General features: G+C 40.7%; 1 protein-coding gene and 1 pseudogene across 7 annotated transcripts in view; one reads left to right on the forward strand and one right to left on the reverse strand.

Moving 5' to 3' along the window:
- PTPRZ1 (protein tyrosine phosphatase receptor type Z1) overlaps positions 1 to 18,185 on the reverse strand; it is a 332,340-nt gene that overhangs the window by 44,874 nt on the left and 269,281 nt on the right. For all 7 annotated transcript variants that reach the window (XM_077472626.1, XM_077472627.1, XM_077472625.1 and 4 more), the window contains one exon: positions 2,975 to 3,060. In XM_077472626.1, coding sequence (XP_077328752.1) covers positions 2,975 to 3,060 — 86 coding nt within the window. The remainder of the gene's footprint in view (positions 1 to 2,974; positions 3,061 to 18,185) is intronic.
- On the forward strand, positions 3,618 to 3,723 carry LOC143964649 (U2 spliceosomal RNA; annotated as a pseudogene).

Below are 18,185 nucleotides of genomic sequence, written 5' to 3' on the forward strand. Positions count from 1 at the left end.
GAACCTATACTGAATGCTGCCCACTGGGGAGGTAAAGGGGCATGCTTGAAAGTCCCAGCTACAACTGTGGTCATTCAGCCTAAAGTATCTGCTAAAGGACAGCATGTTTCTGTAGTGTCAGGAAAGCGATTTTGCATGCGTTCCCGACCCACAAATGACAAATGTCTCAGTTACATTGGTGGTCAGTGTAAATCTTCTCACTATATTGGTGCTTGGTGTACAATCCTTTCATCGGTATTGATGTGCAGTAATTTCTAGCAACCAATCAACAAGCATAAATCATGTGCTGTAACCTCTAGCAACTAATCAGTGAGCCGTTATGTGTGCTGTAACCTCTAGCAACCAGTCAGTGAGTGGTAATGATACACTGTAACCTCTGGGAGCCAATCACAATCATCGCTGCCTGATCTGATTCAGTAAATGAATTTTGAGTCTAGCTACTACTTATTGTATGTCTCAGAGCAGGTGGAGAGTGAAACTGCATGAAGGGGGGGGGGGGGGGGGGGCAAGAAAATTTTGGCCTAAGGTCCAATCAATATTAAAGACGGCCCTGGACACTTTAGTGTATGGTCTCTTTCAAATAGAATTCATGAAAAGTTAACACAATTCAATGATTTTCAGTAAATGTATCTTATTCCCACATAAAATAAAGATTATGGTTATGTTAAAAACAAATAGAAAAAAGAAAACGTGTATGTATATATGACCAATACAGTACATGAAAAAAAAATCTGCATATAATTATGAAAATATGACATTGGGTTGTTATAGGATGCATTTTGCAAGCTTAACTTCACCTTTTTTTTGTTTTATTCCTTAAAGCTGAATTCTACCCTTAACAGACTGATAACAATTAATGTTCTTTAACAAAATAACTTATATTCCACAGTAATAATTATGCCACCAACATTAGTATGTGCTGTAAATATCCCCCAGCATTGCTCTCGTTTCTTCTTGCTGGAGACCTCAATTTTGTTGAAGCCCAGAGCAGCCACTCCCTTATTGGAATCTCTATCCCTCTCCTTAGTCTCAAAACTTAATGTCACTATCTGCAATTAAATGATGTATATTTCCAGCCTTGATTGTACAGGTATGTCTTGTCGAAGTTAGAAGGGAAGGCTGACAGATTACAGTGATTACAGTGATGAAGTTTACAGGCTGCCATTGAGGGAGATAAGATAAGACACTATCTTTGTAAGTTTAAAGCTGGCTATACAGTAATCATTTTTTTCAGCAGATTGCACGAAAAAAAAAAAAAAAGACCTGCTTCCCCCATCCACATACTCGATGTGGAAGGAGCAATCGCTCCCACTGAGCTATTGTGTTCCATGCTGTCAGAACACACTGATCAGTGTTGCCGGCTATAGCAAGCAGCACTGATTTTTCAGGAAAAAAAAGACAGGCTGGTCAAACCGAAGTTAATCAGTAAATCGACTTCTGTATAACCAGCCTTCCTATACATGGATTTAAATTTGGCCAGTCCTTGCTGGACTGGCTGAATTTATATCCATGTATGGCTGGCTTAACTCTTTTGTGTCTCCCTCGCAGCAAAGTTTGTCTTGTCACCTTTCACCTCTCCTGCTTTTTTTTTTCTCTCTCTCCCTAATCTGTGTTCCTTCAGCACATTATGTCATTCGTGTTGCGTTCTTCCCCTTCAGCAACAGGAAATCTTAAAGCTGTCAGCTGATCTTCCTCTAATGGTTTTGGTTTTAGGCACTGCTGAGAACAGAAAGCAACTGAGCATGTGCAGAGCAAGGAGAGCTAACTAATTACTGGATTTTAAACAGTATAGACACTTATTTTTAATGTTTTTCAGAACTTTACCTGCAAAAGAGGCCAGCCTGAAGTGATCTATCAGGAATTTGTTTTCTGATTAAACTTCCACCTCAAAGCTGAAGTCCAGAAGAAACATTTGGGGGCATACTGCACCAGCCTAATATAAGGCCTCTAATGAAGCAAATCCCATGTTCTGCTGGCTGCTGAAATAATCCTCCCCTCATGCCACGTACACATGACCGGACTTTCCGGCAGACTAGGTACAAAGGGATTAGTCCGTCGGACAATCCGATCATGTGTGAGCTAATCCAATCATTTAAAAAAAATATATAATCCAACAGACCTAGAAATAGAACATGTTTCATATCTATCCGACGTAATCAATTCCGACAGACTAAAATCAGGAAAACCATTCATCTGTGTGCCGGTCCGACGGACCAACACAAGGGAAGCTATTGGCTACTGGCTATTGAACTTCCTTGTTTAGTCCCGTTTACGTCATCATGTTCCAAACTAACGGACTTTCGAACGGACTTAGTCCGTTCATGTGTGGCCAAGTCCATTCGTTCGCAAAGTCTGTCGGAACTCCGCCGAAAGTGCATCGGGAAGACCGTCGGACCTGGTCTGCCGGAAAGTCCGATCGTGTATACGTGGCATAAGTGATACCAGGTACTCTCCAGAACTGTGATCCTAGGATGAGAAGCTGCAGCTGTGACAGTGAAAAAAGTAACCTCTTGCAATCCCCTTCCTATCCCCTCGGCCATTCACAAAACTCCTAGTATTACTTTCCAAGAATGCAAGACATTCTGTGACTGAAAGTGGGGCAAAAGAATGATAGGAATGTTCCCCTTCATTCACAGAACACCTTGCAAGAAGGGGAGGGTGAGTGGTGCAATGTCTCACTGTTGCAGCCACAGCCTCTCATCTCTACAGCACTAGCATATCACAGCTGTGGGGAAGTATGTGGTATCCCTTAGGGAAGGATTTTTACACTAGTCAGCAGCCAGAATAATATGGGATACACCTCATTAGAGGCGCATTATTACACTGGTACTGTATGCTCGAAAAAATAGTTTATATGTATAAGAAAAATTATGTACTAACCTTGCCTCCACCCTAAAACTATAAGGCTACTTTCACACTGTGGCAGGCGGACGCCGGTGGCAAAGCGGCGCTATAATAACACAGGAAAACCTACCTCGAATTCTTCTGCAAATCCATTCCTTGCATGCAGGTCACGAACATGTTTGGGAAATTGCTTTAAAGGTATTGCTCCAACATCATCTAATATAAGAGTTAAATAAAAAAATACCATCATCAATCAGCAGATATAACAGACAAGTTAATACATGTGTGTAATTTTCTCAACTATTAAATAAAATGGAAATAATTTACCAAATTCTAATTTACATTGCACAATGGAAGGCCTACTTTTTGTATTGTTTTAGTGTTTAATTTAATTATACAGCAGAACTAAAGCTGACTATGTTATTCCAATAAATGCTATCTGACCATAAAAATAATGTTGGTCCATGTTTTAGATAATGTACTCATTCAGCATCCATGCAAGAATGTATGCATGTCCCTTTTATAGGGTACATTCTATCAGTTGGGACTGCACTTTATAAGTTTGGGTACATTAAAGCCTTCTGACCAGAATTACAGGTGTACAAATGTATGGAAATCTAACCGGTTAGGCCTCGTTGCTATACAGTGCAGTTGCTGAAAGGTGTTGGGACAATGTGGTTGAAGAAAATACACACTTTTCAAAGTGAATTTTCACTTATTTTAGTGAAATCCACTTTGCAGAGAATACCCAATCATGTACAAGAAATTGCATCATCGTTTCTCAGCCTTTTGGTTAAGATCAAGTGTAGTATCTGTTCTTATCAGTTGCCAGAGGAGGCGCTGTGCTACTGCCATAGGGGAGATCTATGCAAATCCAATGGCGTAATTGTGCCTGGAAGGGCAGTTTCAGCAGACAGATACTGAGGGCCAAACAATAGTTGTGTCTGAGCCATCTGGAAGGGTGCTCCTGGTGAGGATGGGTGCTGCAATGGGTCTGGCCAGAGGGTCGGGTCCCTGGCCTTCTGGCCTAGATTGGTGCAGTCCTAGCTCCAGTCAGTTATTCGGGAGAGAACACTGGCTCCTCTTTAGTGGGGGGGGGGGGGGGAGGGAGTGGTTATTATCTCCTGAATGTAATTAGGTAGGAGTGATGGGAGCGAAGGTTGAGCCTTAGGCATCAAGGGCTCTCCCCAAGCTTTCAGAACTGGGCTGTTGATCAGGGTTGGGACACAAAGCCTGAAGTGAATGTGCCCCTGAAGTGGCAGTTCAGGGGTGCCGTACAATCACTGTGAGTGAGGATCACTTTGATTTATGGCACCATGGTCACTTCACCATACACACGTTTTTCACACCTGCCTCTAGGGCTGAGCCTTTTGCCCAGGACCAGGGAAAATTTGTATTCCTGGCCGAAGGGCCAGCCATTGTATTGCACAATGGCCACTCTTTCACTTCTACCACTTCCGTCTCTCCACTTTCCTATTAATTTTATCCCGTGTTTGTCACTTTTTTGTATTTTTTTGTTTGATGTTACATATTTTGTCACTGTGTGATTAGTAGGGTGTGGGTCCTTGGGCCTACCCTGAACATCTTGGGAGGAGGTGGACATCGGCCTTTTGGCCTGATTCACCCTCTTTCATGGGGTCTCCCTTTCGGGGGGAAGTCTCACCGGGTGGGTCTGTTTTTGGCAGAACTTCCAGAGAAAGGTTTTGGCCAGATGGACCCAATTGAAGTACCTCAGTCCCCGTCTTGAGCCTAACGCCCCCCAGGGGCTCAGGGTAAGGTCCTTCCTAGGGAGGATCAGTGTAATACCCGTTGCACATTTTGTGTCCCCTCTTTATGTGTGTGCACTTTTTTTGGTGCGGGGTGGAGTTTTTAGGTGTGTTTCACACACCACACGCTTTTCAAAAAACAAAAAAAGGATTGTCAGCGCAGTTCTGAAAATACAGGACAGCTGAGGCTGTACAGAGTAGGATGATACAGAGCCTTTTAAACAGTATAGGCACTTCTTTTAAATGCTTTAATGCATTAATGCAGAGAATACATTTTAATACTTTAGAGCCATTTTAACAGAAGACAGACCCCTCAATGATGTGTCTTCACATTTTCATTGCTAAAATCTACACAAGTTTTAAATAGGCACTGCCCATTTAAAAAGAGCAGAAACACAATATATAGAATTATATATAAGTTGCTGGAACATAACTGCTTTAAAGCTGTTTTATAGCACTTATGTCAATCCAGAGGCAGAGCTGGCAAATGTAGTTCACCCCCAGCAGGAGACGCTTGGTAGGTTGGATTCTCTGTTCTTTTGCCTGCACTCTATGAACAACCTCAGCCCCTCTGACACACCTGGTTAAAAAAAAGTTGCTGCAAACACTTACATGAACACCAGTATAGATACAATACACCTGGTTGCATTTATGTACCAGAAAAAAAAAACCCTCTACATTGGTCAATGTTAAATTAACTCAGTGTATTGTAACAGGTTAAGGTAAATGACAATATGTACACAAATGAGCAATTAGAGAAATAGGTCAACCACAATCCACTAAACATTATGACCACTAGGTTATAGCCCTTAAGAATTGTTCAATACCTGCTAATCTATAAAACAGCAATAAACAATGACATAGAAAACAGCAACAACAATGGTGATCAACACTGCAATAACTTTTCTGCAACCTGCTGCTTAGAATGTATTCTGTATGAATTACTACACTAACACCCTGACCTTCCTATAGAGGTGCATCCTACTCTTGACAACTAGCAAAGTCCTTACAGGACAGCTATCTGAGGGGACAGTTCTTTGCCCTAATTCTTTAGCCAGCAAATTTTGGGGCCCGATCTTTCCAGCGGTGCACATAGGTATAGTCCCTGCAAATTCTGCATGCAGTTGATAAGCCCAGATAGCTGGGATAACTTGCCACAAATTTGTTGCAGTGTTGAATTGTAAGTCTTCTTAACTTGCTGCACATTTTCACTGGAAAGTTGTATACCTGCAGAGCACTTGAAGCACAAGTTCTAGCTGACATTTGAGCAAAGAGAAAAGTTGCAGCGGTGTGTCTATAGCAAGAGCTCTGCAAATCTACAGCATGGAAATTCAGCCACAGTGATGCCTGTGGTGGGATGACTATTGCACAACACAACTGAATCAGAACTTGCTGCAGACTTGCAGAATGTTTGCAAAGAAAGTTGATCTGCAGTCATGCAATGGGGACTTGTGCAATTGTGCAATAAACTTGTGAAGCCTGGCAAGACAAGCAATAGCTTAGCAAATCAATTTCAAACTTGCAGCTGAATTTCTTGCTATCTGGGAGGCTGCTAGTTAGATGGCTAGTCCCCATACGCTCAGTAATAAGATAATGACAGCAATGCCCTCTCACTAGTCACAAAGATACAGCTACCATGGTCTCACTATTCAATCATCAGCTCACATCTGGATTTGACTGGAGGGTTCTGATCATCCCAAAGCTCAGTCCCAGCACTCTGCTGATGTAGGCACTCTGCTCACTGATCTGCACTGCTTTGGTCCCGCACAGCTAATAGACCCTTCAATGGTTTTGTCCTTTTAATGCAGTCTCTATACAGGCTCAGACTCCCTGGTGCTAGGCACAGACTCCACCGGGCCACAGGTCTGCACACCTTGGTTTCCAATACTGGTCTGACCCGACCTGCAGCTCAAAGCCTCAGGAAACTCTGCTGCTCCCCACCTCTGTTTGCAAGGCTCTTCTGGTGCTGTAGTTCAGTCTTATACATTACCCTGGCGCAGTGCTCCTGTAAACTACATGTCCCAATGTCGTTTGCAGGAGACATCATCCATCTTCCCCTTTACCGCCGTTGTTGCCAGGTGGAGGGAAGGAGGATCACACACAGCCCACTTTGCAGCAACACAGCAGCAGGAAGCCCGAGTGGCCAATGAGTACCCAGCTACACAAATATGGATCATTACCAACCTGGTGCTAGGAACAGCAAATCGCATTATGGTTTTTACTTTAATCAGTCAAAAGTGCAGAAGCTTCATCTGTAGTGATTATTTTTATGCTTTGTAAAATTATGCAATGCAATGAAGCCATCTGATGTAAGGTAGGTTCCACACATAACCACTGGTTGACTGCTTTTGGGTGGTTGGACAATCAACCAGGATAGGGAAACTGCTAGGACACAAAAATGTCTCACAGAGGTGTATATTTCACTGTGTTAGTTTCATTGAATTGTTCACTGGGAATGATGTGAGCCCTAGAGATATGGTGCTATACCCAGGACTAGCAAATGCCTTCTTAGCCCTTGTACACACGGTCGGACATTCCGACAACCAAATCCGTCGGATTTTGTCCAAAACTGTTGCATACACACAGTCGGACAAAGTTGTCAGAAAATCCAATCGTACTTAACGTGATGACGTTATTTCGTTGGGACGGGACTACGTTCAGGCTAGTAGCCAATAGCTTTGGTCTAGGAATTGGATCTGAGCATGCGTGGCACTTTGTCCGATCGGAATTCTCTACACATGATTGGACAAAGTCCGATCGGATCATGTTGTCGGAAAATTTTATAGCCCAGCTGGAAAACTTGGTCCGTCGGATACTCCGACGGAAACAGTCCGATGGAGCCCACACTCTGTTGGATTATCCGACAACACGGTCCTATCGGACATTGTCCATCGGAATGTCCGACTGTGTGTACAAGGGCTGAGTTTTTCGTAACGTCATATATGACAGCACAGTCTCCTCCAGCATGCTGTGGTATAACAGTATATAATGTAGAGGTATAGAGTTGATTTACAAAAGGCAAATAGATTGTTCACGTTGCAAGGGAAGTAGCACTTTGTTCTTGCAAAGTGTAACTTCCCTTGCAAAGTGAATTAACACATTTGCCTTTAACAAATCAACCCCATAGAATCCCAATATAACCGATGTTTTTTTCTGCATATGTTGTTAATAGCCAGTCTTTATATTCTGTCATGGTTTGCAGACCCTAGCCAATCCCAAAAATAACAGATCAGTAAATAATGATGTGAATTGTTTAGTAAACTGTTATGCATATTAGCAAGCAATAGTTCTTTTGTGCAAGTCTGTGATTTATAAAATTAGAAAGAATTCAGAAAATCACTGGATGGAATATTGTTTCACAGTGTGGGTATTATATAAGTAAGTGTTTTCTTTGACAAAGACAAATTAATGCATTGATGCAGAGCTGTTATTTATATCAACAGATGTTCACCATTTAGACCACCTAATAACTTAGTCTTAAGATAACAAGAATTTGTTGATATGATATTAGTGCCCATCTGTTCTGTTTCATATATCAGTTGAAATGCATACTAAAATTGAATTATCTTGTAAGCTTAAACGAATAATAAAAAAAAAAAAAACACATACGTGCAATGCCACGTTCACACTTAAAAGACAGCATCTGGCAGCAGGTGTGTGTTTTATAATTAGTTTCAAATACAGTAACAAGCAATAACACCTAAATGAAAGCGCTGGAGTATTCACTCAGTAAACCAGCTGTGCAATTAAATAAATAAATATTACCCAATAGGCTATGCCTATGTAATATATTTAAGGTAGTTTCAAACTGACACTTGCACAGCAAGCCTATTGCAGTGAAAAAATAAATTTTAACATATAGTTTCAAGAAAAAAAAAATACTGTATATAACAGTTTGAGTAAATTAATAAAAGTTCTGTAGAAATGTTAGGAAAGCCACAGCAAAATTACATGTGAAGGAAGAAAGCTATTTTGAAGTTTTTTTGTGTACTAATAAAACATTCAACAGTGAAACAAAAGATTGCTGATATCAAGGTAAAGCAGCCATCCTATATTCTTCCAGCATTATCCTCCACTATCTTCAATGTTTCTCTGGAACCACTGATTGTGGAAAGGTGTTTTGTGAGGCTGTTGCCAAATTTTGACAGCCGTGTAAATAAGAAGTAGCCAGTGGAGGGTATTGTAAAGGTAAACATACTCCTAAATGTAAAATGCTTGAATCTCAAAACACCCAAAATTATAGCGTAGCTCTGCCTCCACCCAACACATTTTTTATGTTTGCTTAAAATGCATAGAATTTTGGGACCCCTATTAAGTTTTTATTGCTTTAATAGGGAAGAAAGCTCTATGTTGTTATACAGTTCAGACACAGTTAATTATGCTGCATACACACGACCGGACTTTCCGGCAGAAAGGTCTTCCCGACGGACATTCAATGGAGTTACAACAGACTTCCGAACAAACAGACTTGCCCATACACAAACGGACTAAAATCCATTCGAAAGACCGTTAGTTTTGAACGTGATGGCGTACGATGGGACTAGAAAAGGAAGTTCAAAAGTCAGTAGCCAATAGCTTCCCTTGCGTTGGATTTGGTCCATCAGACCAGCATACAGATGAACGGTTTTCCCGATAGGAATTGAGTTCATTGGACAGATTTGAAACATGTTCTATTTCTAGGTCCGTTGGAATTTTTTAAAGAAAAAGTTAATCATAATGAGTTTAATTTACGCTTTACCCATGAGTGCTACCCAATTAGGATTCATTTTTTGGATGTCCCTTTAGCGTTGTTAATGGATTGGTTCCCACTAGCACATATCGGAAACTCTGTGCAGGAATTTCCATCCTTCTGGCAAAAGGTTGCCACCCCTCACATACCAACAAAGCTTTGATAAGAGGGTGAGTCTTTGTGCACCCGATGTAACTGTTGTATGGTGGAATATTTCCTTAGGGAGAGTGATATTATTATAGCTTGCTTGAGGGAAAGGCACTATCCAGAAGGACTGATCACAAGAGGGTTTGATATTACATATAGTCATTCTAGGAACTCTTTGCTTGATGATATCAACAATAGGAATATAGTTCAGACAAGAACTAAGCAGAGGAGGGACTTTGGGGAGGGAGCAGTTTTTTTTGTCGCCTGTTTTTCTTTAGACTATAATAAGATTGTGGCTATTATCAAGAAAAATATTCTTATTCGGGTAGTAGCCTTCAAGAGGTTATGAAAGGTGGCTGTTATTTTTCAAGCTGGAGACTCTCTACATTAGGCCCTTTGTTGTCTCCCAACTTTTTCTCTTTGGAGAAAGGCTTTAATAGTTCTTGGGAACACATTACTGGCCCTTTTATATGTAGTATGAACCTCTGCAGATACTGCACATATTATATACAGAGTAAACAAATCAAATCTTTCTCTGCTGAGGAAATCTTTTCTATTAGACAATACATCAATTGTAATAGTGATTTGTGGTCTATATGGTACAATTTACAAAATGTTCACTGCAGTTCATAAGATGCGTCCATTGAAAATTAGATTCAGTGAACATTTTTGTGACAGCATTAATTTGAATGAAACGTATTAAATTATATTTATATTAAAAGGGGGATTCACTACTTACATATTTGGCTTTTCATTGTTAAAAACAAGTAGAGGTTGCTATACTAGCAGTGTTGACAGAATAAAGGGCACTGTGTATTCTCAATATCTGTCATAGCCAAAATTAGGACTTTATTATGCTTTGCTGATGTCTGCAGTCTTGTATATGCAGGAATTCCTGAATGGGAAAATGATGATCAGAACTGATATTCCCCGACTTAGAGAGAAGTCTCTTATGTTAACTTTAAACTTCTGTACATTTTGACCGTATGTATATTTTCTATTGTTTTGAAGCCAATACAGTGGTACTTTGGATTACGATCATAATTCGTTCCAGAAGAATGCTTGTAATCCAAAGGACTTGTATATCAAAGTGAGTTTCCCCATGGGAAATAATGGAAACTCAGATAATCCGTTCCAGTAGCACTGCTAGTGTATGCAGTACTGCATATAACCAGAGGTGGACACCCCAGAGGCTTGAATCCTGCTCATTTTACGAGACAATGCTCGCAAATAGAGTCAGGGTTTCAAAAAATAATAGCTCGTATTGCGAAATGGTTGTAAACTGCGTTACTCGCAATCCGAGGTATTACTGTACTTTTTTTGGCTAAAAATACAGAAGTGAAGGTTTAAAACTCATATCAAGTTATATTTTGTTGTCTAATGCTGGCCATACATGTATACATTTTTGTATGAGAATAATCATACAAACATTTGTACAAAAATTCTTTCGCACATTCGATGAATAGACAATTGTCATTCGAAAATTGTCTTTTGCTTTTAACATTCAATTCTATAATGAATGTACCTTAATTTCTGAATTATAACCACATACACTGCCTGAAAATTTGTTCAATCGAGAAAAGTTTTCCTTCTCCCTCAAATTTTCCCATTACTGAGGCCAAAAACAAACATTGATTTGACCCTACTAACGATTAGAAAATCAAATGAATGTTCATAAAACGTGTGTCGCCAGCATTAGTCACACTGGGGAGATTTCCCTTAAATTCCTGTCCTAGAGATGTAACAGAAAATGAGAAGAAATACTTCCAAGATAAACAGAATTCTCATCTTAGAGAGCTGTCAGAAGAACAGGTGTCCACATTAGAGGGCTTTCACCCACCTCTTGCTTTGGTGACAACTCTAAATTGTTGGATTTCTCCACCAGGACAAATAGAAGGATCATTCTACTGGCTATAAGGTCTGAGCCCTCTGAAACTAGGATGTTTTTAAAAGGCTAACCCAGATATTTAAAAGTTTGTTTGACCTGACCCTCTAGGCTTAACTTCTCAGTCATTGGACACTTGCTATAACATACATACAGTATGTGTAGTAGGACCCCAAACGTGCGGCAGATGTTACCAGATTCTCTCCCACTATAAAGCAGAGACAGCCAGGCACACAGCAACAGTCCGTAAACTCTGGCTCATTGATCAGCCTGGGGTTTGTCTTTTTCTGTATTTTATCGCTTAATGGAACTGAGAAGGGGATCTGGGGTGGTGCAGGATACTCCAAAATGCTGAGATAAAGGTGTCCGAGGACAATTCTTTAAACTACAGCAGAACAGTTTATTTTCACTCACAGCTGGGGACTGTTAGATATTTGGTAAACCAACACAGCAAGACTGGAATTGTCTATAGATTCACAGTTGGGAACCATGAAGAAGATTGTAGAACAGATAGGCTAGACTGTAACTGTCCAAAGCTACACAGCTGGGGACTATGAAGCATCTTGTAAAACAGATAAGCTAGCCTGGAACCATCTATAGGTTTATGGCTGGGGACCATGAAGCAACTTGTAGAACAGATAGGCTGGACTGGAACAGTTCACAGCTGTAAACCAAGAAAAACTTTGGCTATATAAAAGCAAATTATGTTAAAAAACAAAACAAAAAAACAACCTTTTCTAATCTGGATGGACCCCACTCCTTTGAAGTTAAATCTTTCATAATCTGTCAAGGGGAATTTGTTTGATTAGTTGCCCATGTGGCAAATTTTTTTTTGAAAGACTAAGTGCAAGTTGCTTGATAGAATAGGTCAACATTTACATGACATTGTATCTAAAGGGCCTACTAGCCAGCTTGCACAGCAATCTGAAAAGTATCACAGTTCAACCCCAGGGACCTAAAGGTCAAGGGAATTTATCACCTGAATTGGTCCCCAGACAAGGTGTTTTCAGAAATTGTTTTTATTAAACGGAAGCAAGTAAACATAACAGATACAACCAGGAAGAAAATATTGCCTTCATTAAGATTCCAGTTCAAGTAGGAGTAGACAAGGTGGTTTTGATCAAGAACTTTTTTGGAAGGATTTGGATGTGGAGTATTATGCTTGGGACCCTGGACCCAGGAGGCCTGAATAAAGATAAAATTCTGTGTTTTATTATGAAGTTGCTCTCTCTGTGGCTGACACACCATATAGTGTCCATTTAATACACATTTATATAGTTTATATAACCAGGGGGCAGGGTTGGCCCCTCAGTGATAATCTGGGAATTTGGTGAATACTTAAAATATGTTTGGAGAAAGATTCCTATTTAAGTATGCACCTTTAAATGTGGGTAGATGGATATGGTGCTGTAATTGCATGTAAAGCACTTGATTGTCACAATGTCTGTATAATTGTGGATGAAATGTCTTGCTGAACAGCCTACTTGTGGCTCATATTCATTGCACCCTGATATACTCAGGAAAGATGTCACCCTGACTCTGGTGCCTTCAGTGGTTCATGCAACAATGCAAGCAGCTGCTTGGAGAAGGACTGCAGAGAGTGCGTAATGCCATCAAGCCTGGCCAACCTGCTTACACTCTGGATGGCCTCCATGAGTTTTGGTATCTCAGTCAACCTTCTTTTACTTGCATAAGGTGGACGTAAAGTAAAAGATCGTTTATTCTTGCGTGATCCTATGCTGGTTTGTAGGCCTTTTTATAGTGACTTGGCTGCTTTCTGCTGTCTCATTTTATGTAAGATTTTATGTAAGATCATATGAACTGTCAAGCTTTGTGATGTTGCTTCAACTAGCCTGCTTTATCTTGCTCATGTGTGCTAGGTGTTTCTAAAGCTGGGTGTACACGAGTAGAACTTCAAATAAAAATTGTGCAACAATTCTTAGGAAAGTTTGTTTGAAAAATCTCAGAACATTTGAATGAACAGGAAATTATTTCAAGAAAGTAGTTCAAGATGTAATGTGCTTTTAATCAGTTTTTAAATAAATAGACTTTACAAAAGGAAAGCCACTTACACTGTTAGAAATGCATACATATGAGAAAAAATGTCCTTCCTGTTCCTTCAAATTTTCTAATCACTCTCATTTGTGAAAACGAACGTCGATTTGACCCACTAACAATTAAAAAAATGAACATAGGTTCTTACAACATTCTTACAACCAAAACTTTTTGAACAGAACTATTACTACTCGCATAAACCCAGCTTTACAAGGATGATCAATCAGTAGATTATAGGATGCTAATCACATTTAGCACTGTGCCTTTTCTCAGAAACAGGAATTGATGTACACTGACCTGTATAGTGTACAGCCTAAAAGACCTAAGCTGGCCATATATGGCTCCTTTTTTCATTCAGCAAAAACTGAACTGATTCCTTCATCCACATGTTTAATGTGGATACAAGAGTCCTCCTTTCTATGTCATTGTATTCTGACAGCGGGACTCTGCTAGAATACCGATCAACGCAGCAGCCGGTTGGCTGCATACTCTGACTAAAGCAACATTTTCCAACAAGCCTGTTCATAAGAAGTTGAATGTTGGATAGACTTCTCATAAACAGAAATGGCCAGTCCCAGCTTCACTATGCGAATTTCGATCCAGCTATGGCCAGCTTAAGTGTAGATTAAGTGCTCTAACTATCCTTATTTCTGTAGGTGTCGTGGTGCAAATTTAAATTAGGGCGCACTTTAGTACTATACTGGTATAAGGTGTAAGCGATGTGTCTCAGGGAGTGTGACCCAGGTTTGGGAGCCAATACTTTTAGCATTTTAACTTTTCATTGGGGATATGTTTTTTTATTGTGTTATGCATGCCTATTATTGTTTGTTTTTGTAATAAAGTACACGTGTATATACAGTAAGCTTTCCAGTTGATGTTTTCTGCCTTCTCTTTTGTGAAAAACAGCACCAAGCCTCAAAATTTAGACCATAAAAATGTTTCCCTCTTCTAGCCAATTTTGAATATGTGTAGCTAAATTTACCAAAAGAAATGAAGGTTAAAGTTGAGATGGATAATGACTGGAATGTTGAGAGGAGTTGTCTTTCCTTTTCTTTGTTCGGTGCTCTGTAGTTAAAAATTAGCTCTGCATATAAAGTACACAACATGCTGCTTCCGATAAGGCATTTAAGGTGTAGTTTCTACTAAAAAATCACAAGGGCTAGAACTTACACAGCAGGGTGTAAAGGTTTAAGGCACAATGCCTCGATATGACCCTGTCTGTATTGTGCTATGTATTTTGGACTACATGCTGTATATATTTCACTGCATATGTGTACGGAGAATATGAAAACATAAGCTTGGTTTTACTGCAGTGGTAGAGTGTGTAGAAGTGTGGGATAAAGGTGCAAACTCAGTAGGACCAGCCCTGTTAAACTTGTAAGAACTAAACGTATGCCAGGACAGAAAAACAATGAATTTATTTTAGAGCACACACATCCAAATTCCAATGTAAATGTAATTATTCTAAAGAACAAATTGTACAACAGAGGGGGTTCGGGTTATAACAGTTCTAGCATTCCTTTTGCCATACTTTGGACCAGCCTTTCTCAACCATTTTACCCCAGGGGTACCCTTAAAGTAATTTTCAGATATGGAGGAACCCCTGATAAAACCCATTAATTGGCGGTCAGTGGGAACAATGCCCCTTAAATTGGTGGTCAGTGAGAAAAATGCCCTTTTTTACAGTGGTGGTAAGAATGCCCCCCTTACAGAGAGCTATAAATATCATTGGTATCATACCATTGGCTCCTCCAAGTGGCATTGGCTCAAAACTAGGCACCATCAAATAGGTGGTAAATCAGCCACAGCTCAAGGAACCCCTAGCCACCTCTGGAGGAACCCTAGGGTTCCACGGAACCCTGGTTGAGAATGGCTGCTTTGGACTGAATTATATTATTTCTGTTTATTTTGCCTTACAATATAATAGTCTCAAGCAATGATTTACCAAATAGCTGGATTTAGTGATGACAGTGACAGCTGCCGCCAGCTGTCAAATTGCCACATATAGTACCTGACAGATGACTTGGCCCCAGGTGCCAATTGAACAGTGCTTCTGCTCAGATGTAATGAAAGCCTGCAATGAAAGCCTCACGCATAAATTAGATGCTGTTTTAGCCAATATGTCTTTGACACTAGTCGTTTACTTAAAAAAAAAAAAAAAAGACTGATTATGTCACATACACCTGGAGCACACTTTTCTCATCACATGATAACAGCTTCATGGATACTATTTCTAAATACAGTATATGTCTTTGCCAAGACACCTATTACCAAGTAACAATAGTCATGACTGTTAATTAAAATTGTTTGCCCAATACTGCACCTGGCAGTTATAGCAAGCATCTATAGTGAAGTATAAAACCTTTAAATTTTTTTTTACCATACAGTGTCCCTCTCAAAAGAGCATACAATTGCAAGAGGTTGTGGTTAATTTATATTAGCTGTGAAAAGGCACATGGTATTAAACACACTATGCAACTTGCAAATGATTGTCTAGAAGGGAAATGCTACATGTATGTAAGAAATAAATGGCAAAAAAGACAGGTTACAGGTCTCAATGGTTTACTGATTTAGAGAGGACTGCTTTCCAGTAGCATAAAAGCTTCTCCCCCAACAAATGTCCATATTAGCCTGGGAGCAACGTGGGGCCACTATGTAAGTGCAAGGATGCTAGGGTATATCTTGGGATATACCTGGAATGCCTGAGTCAACTAAAAGCAAGGGGGTGGGAATTTCACAGATAATGCTGAAGAAACACTTTGTGGGTATTTTCAATGTGTTTGTTCAGCATTTTCATTGACTTGGATTATCATCAGTTATGCTTTTAGCGGCAAAGAAAATTCTGCATAGGACACCTTTATCATCCTATAGTGTTGGTCCTCTAGTGAGAATTTATGTACATGTGCAAAAGCGTTTGCATTATAAATGTGCTTGACTAAGAATGGAGAGTGGGGGAAACACGGGCTTCAGCTGCTCTCTGTAGCTGCTGCCTGAGGTGCTGAGCAGTAAGAATTCAATAGACTAGGTTAGGCTGCACTACACTGTGGGAACTGTAGTCCAGAGGAAAGAAACTATACACTCAGAGCTTTTGAACTGTATTTTGAACTGTATTTCCTAGAAAGAGATTGCAAGGAGGAGGGGAAAAATGCTGCATTTTCCCAGGCTGTAACGGACACAGCGTCTTCTTGCTGTGAGGAAGACCTGTACAGTGTGCACCATGACTGCTGCATATCAGTGGCCTGAGCAGGATCTGAAGTGCTGAGTTTGGGGAGGGAGGCAACAGCCAGAGTCACCTGGGTGCAGAGCAGAGAGTGGACTAAGCTGTGTGTGTGACCGGATGGTGAGCTGCAATATCACTGGGACAATATTTCTGGGACTGGTGTGCTGCTGCAGAGGGGTTTTGCTATCTGCTGCTAGAGAGACTGCGCCCTTTAGGAACTGCCTGTACAGCTATATAGTAGCCTTATTGGTGCCTGCAGGCTTGACTGGGACTATTCTCACATGCACCGACGGTACAACTGGGCCCCGCTGCTAGCCGGCTGAAGAGTTAGGACTATAGACTATCCCTTATTCGAAGAGATCTGTTCTTAGTAGTGCTTGCAGTAAATTTCATTCAATCAGTTGTGCCTCTTACTAAATACTTTGGAATGTCTACTTTCCAAAAAGGGGTCATTTGGGGGATGCATTAAAGTGGCGTTCCACCCAAAAAAAAACAAAAGTCTTTACTGTGCATGAAATCAATAAAAAATAATAATAATTGGATAAAAAATTTTTTTAACTTACCTTTGTTTCCCTGTTGCTATGCGGTCCCTCGAAATCTGCCTCTTCCAATGCCTGGGCTCATAATGTCACTTCCCTCTGCACCTCCACTCGCTACTGCTCCTGGGAGATTTGTGTCATCATTTCCCAGGAGTCAGTGGACTGCGCCGAGGGCTAGGTTGCCACAACAACGAGGAAAGGCACTTCTGACAATGCCGCCCATTGTTATGGCAACCTGTATACTTTACAACGCTGCTACGGTGCATTACTGCGCATGCGCGAGATTGTGGATAGAATGGGTGGTGCATGCTGGTCGATCAGCAGCACCGTATGCTGCAAGAGGATGCCTGTGGGCTTCACTTGCCCACAGGCAAGATGAAAACGATCTGTGTGGAAATGTATACGTTTATTTTTTTAAAAGAAAACGGATATCATAAAAGAAGCAAAACAGAAAAAGTGAGTTATATATTTCTAAGTCATAATCTTTGTCATTTAGCAACAAAAAAAAAAGTTTTGTACAGTGGAACACCACTTTAAGGTGAAAAAACACGAAGGTTTACAACCCCTTTAACTGTTTCCTGATATATGAACTGTGCTTTCAAATCAAAATATCAACTACGGTATTTACTAGTAAATATATATACAACATTAAGACCCCTTTCACACCAGGGCTTTTGCAGGCGCTATAGCGTTAGAAATAGCGCCTGCAATCCACCCTAAAGAAGCTGCACCATTGTGTGCAGTGTGAAAGCGTGCGCTGGCAGAACGTCAGAAAAAAGTCCTGCCAGCAGCTTCTTTGGAGCGGTGAAGGAGCGGTGTGTTTACCGCTCCTCCACCGCTGCTCCCCATTGAAATCAACGGGGCAGCGCTGTAATGCCGCCGGCAAAACGCCGCTATTTCGCCGTAATGCCGCCGGCAAAACGCCGCTATTGCGGCGTATTGCCGGCGGTTTTAACCCTTTCGCGCCGCCGCAAATCCGCCGCTATCAGCGGTGTGGTGT

Source organism: Lithobates pipiens, unplaced genomic scaffold (assembly GCF_037356315.1).
Source record: "Lithobates pipiens isolate NorthernLeopardFrog02 unplaced genomic scaffold, aLitPip1_a1.2 Scaffold_8, whole genome shotgun sequence".
In the NCBI taxonomy this organism is placed as follows: Eukaryota; Metazoa; Chordata; class Amphibia; order Anura; family Ranidae; genus Lithobates; species Lithobates pipiens.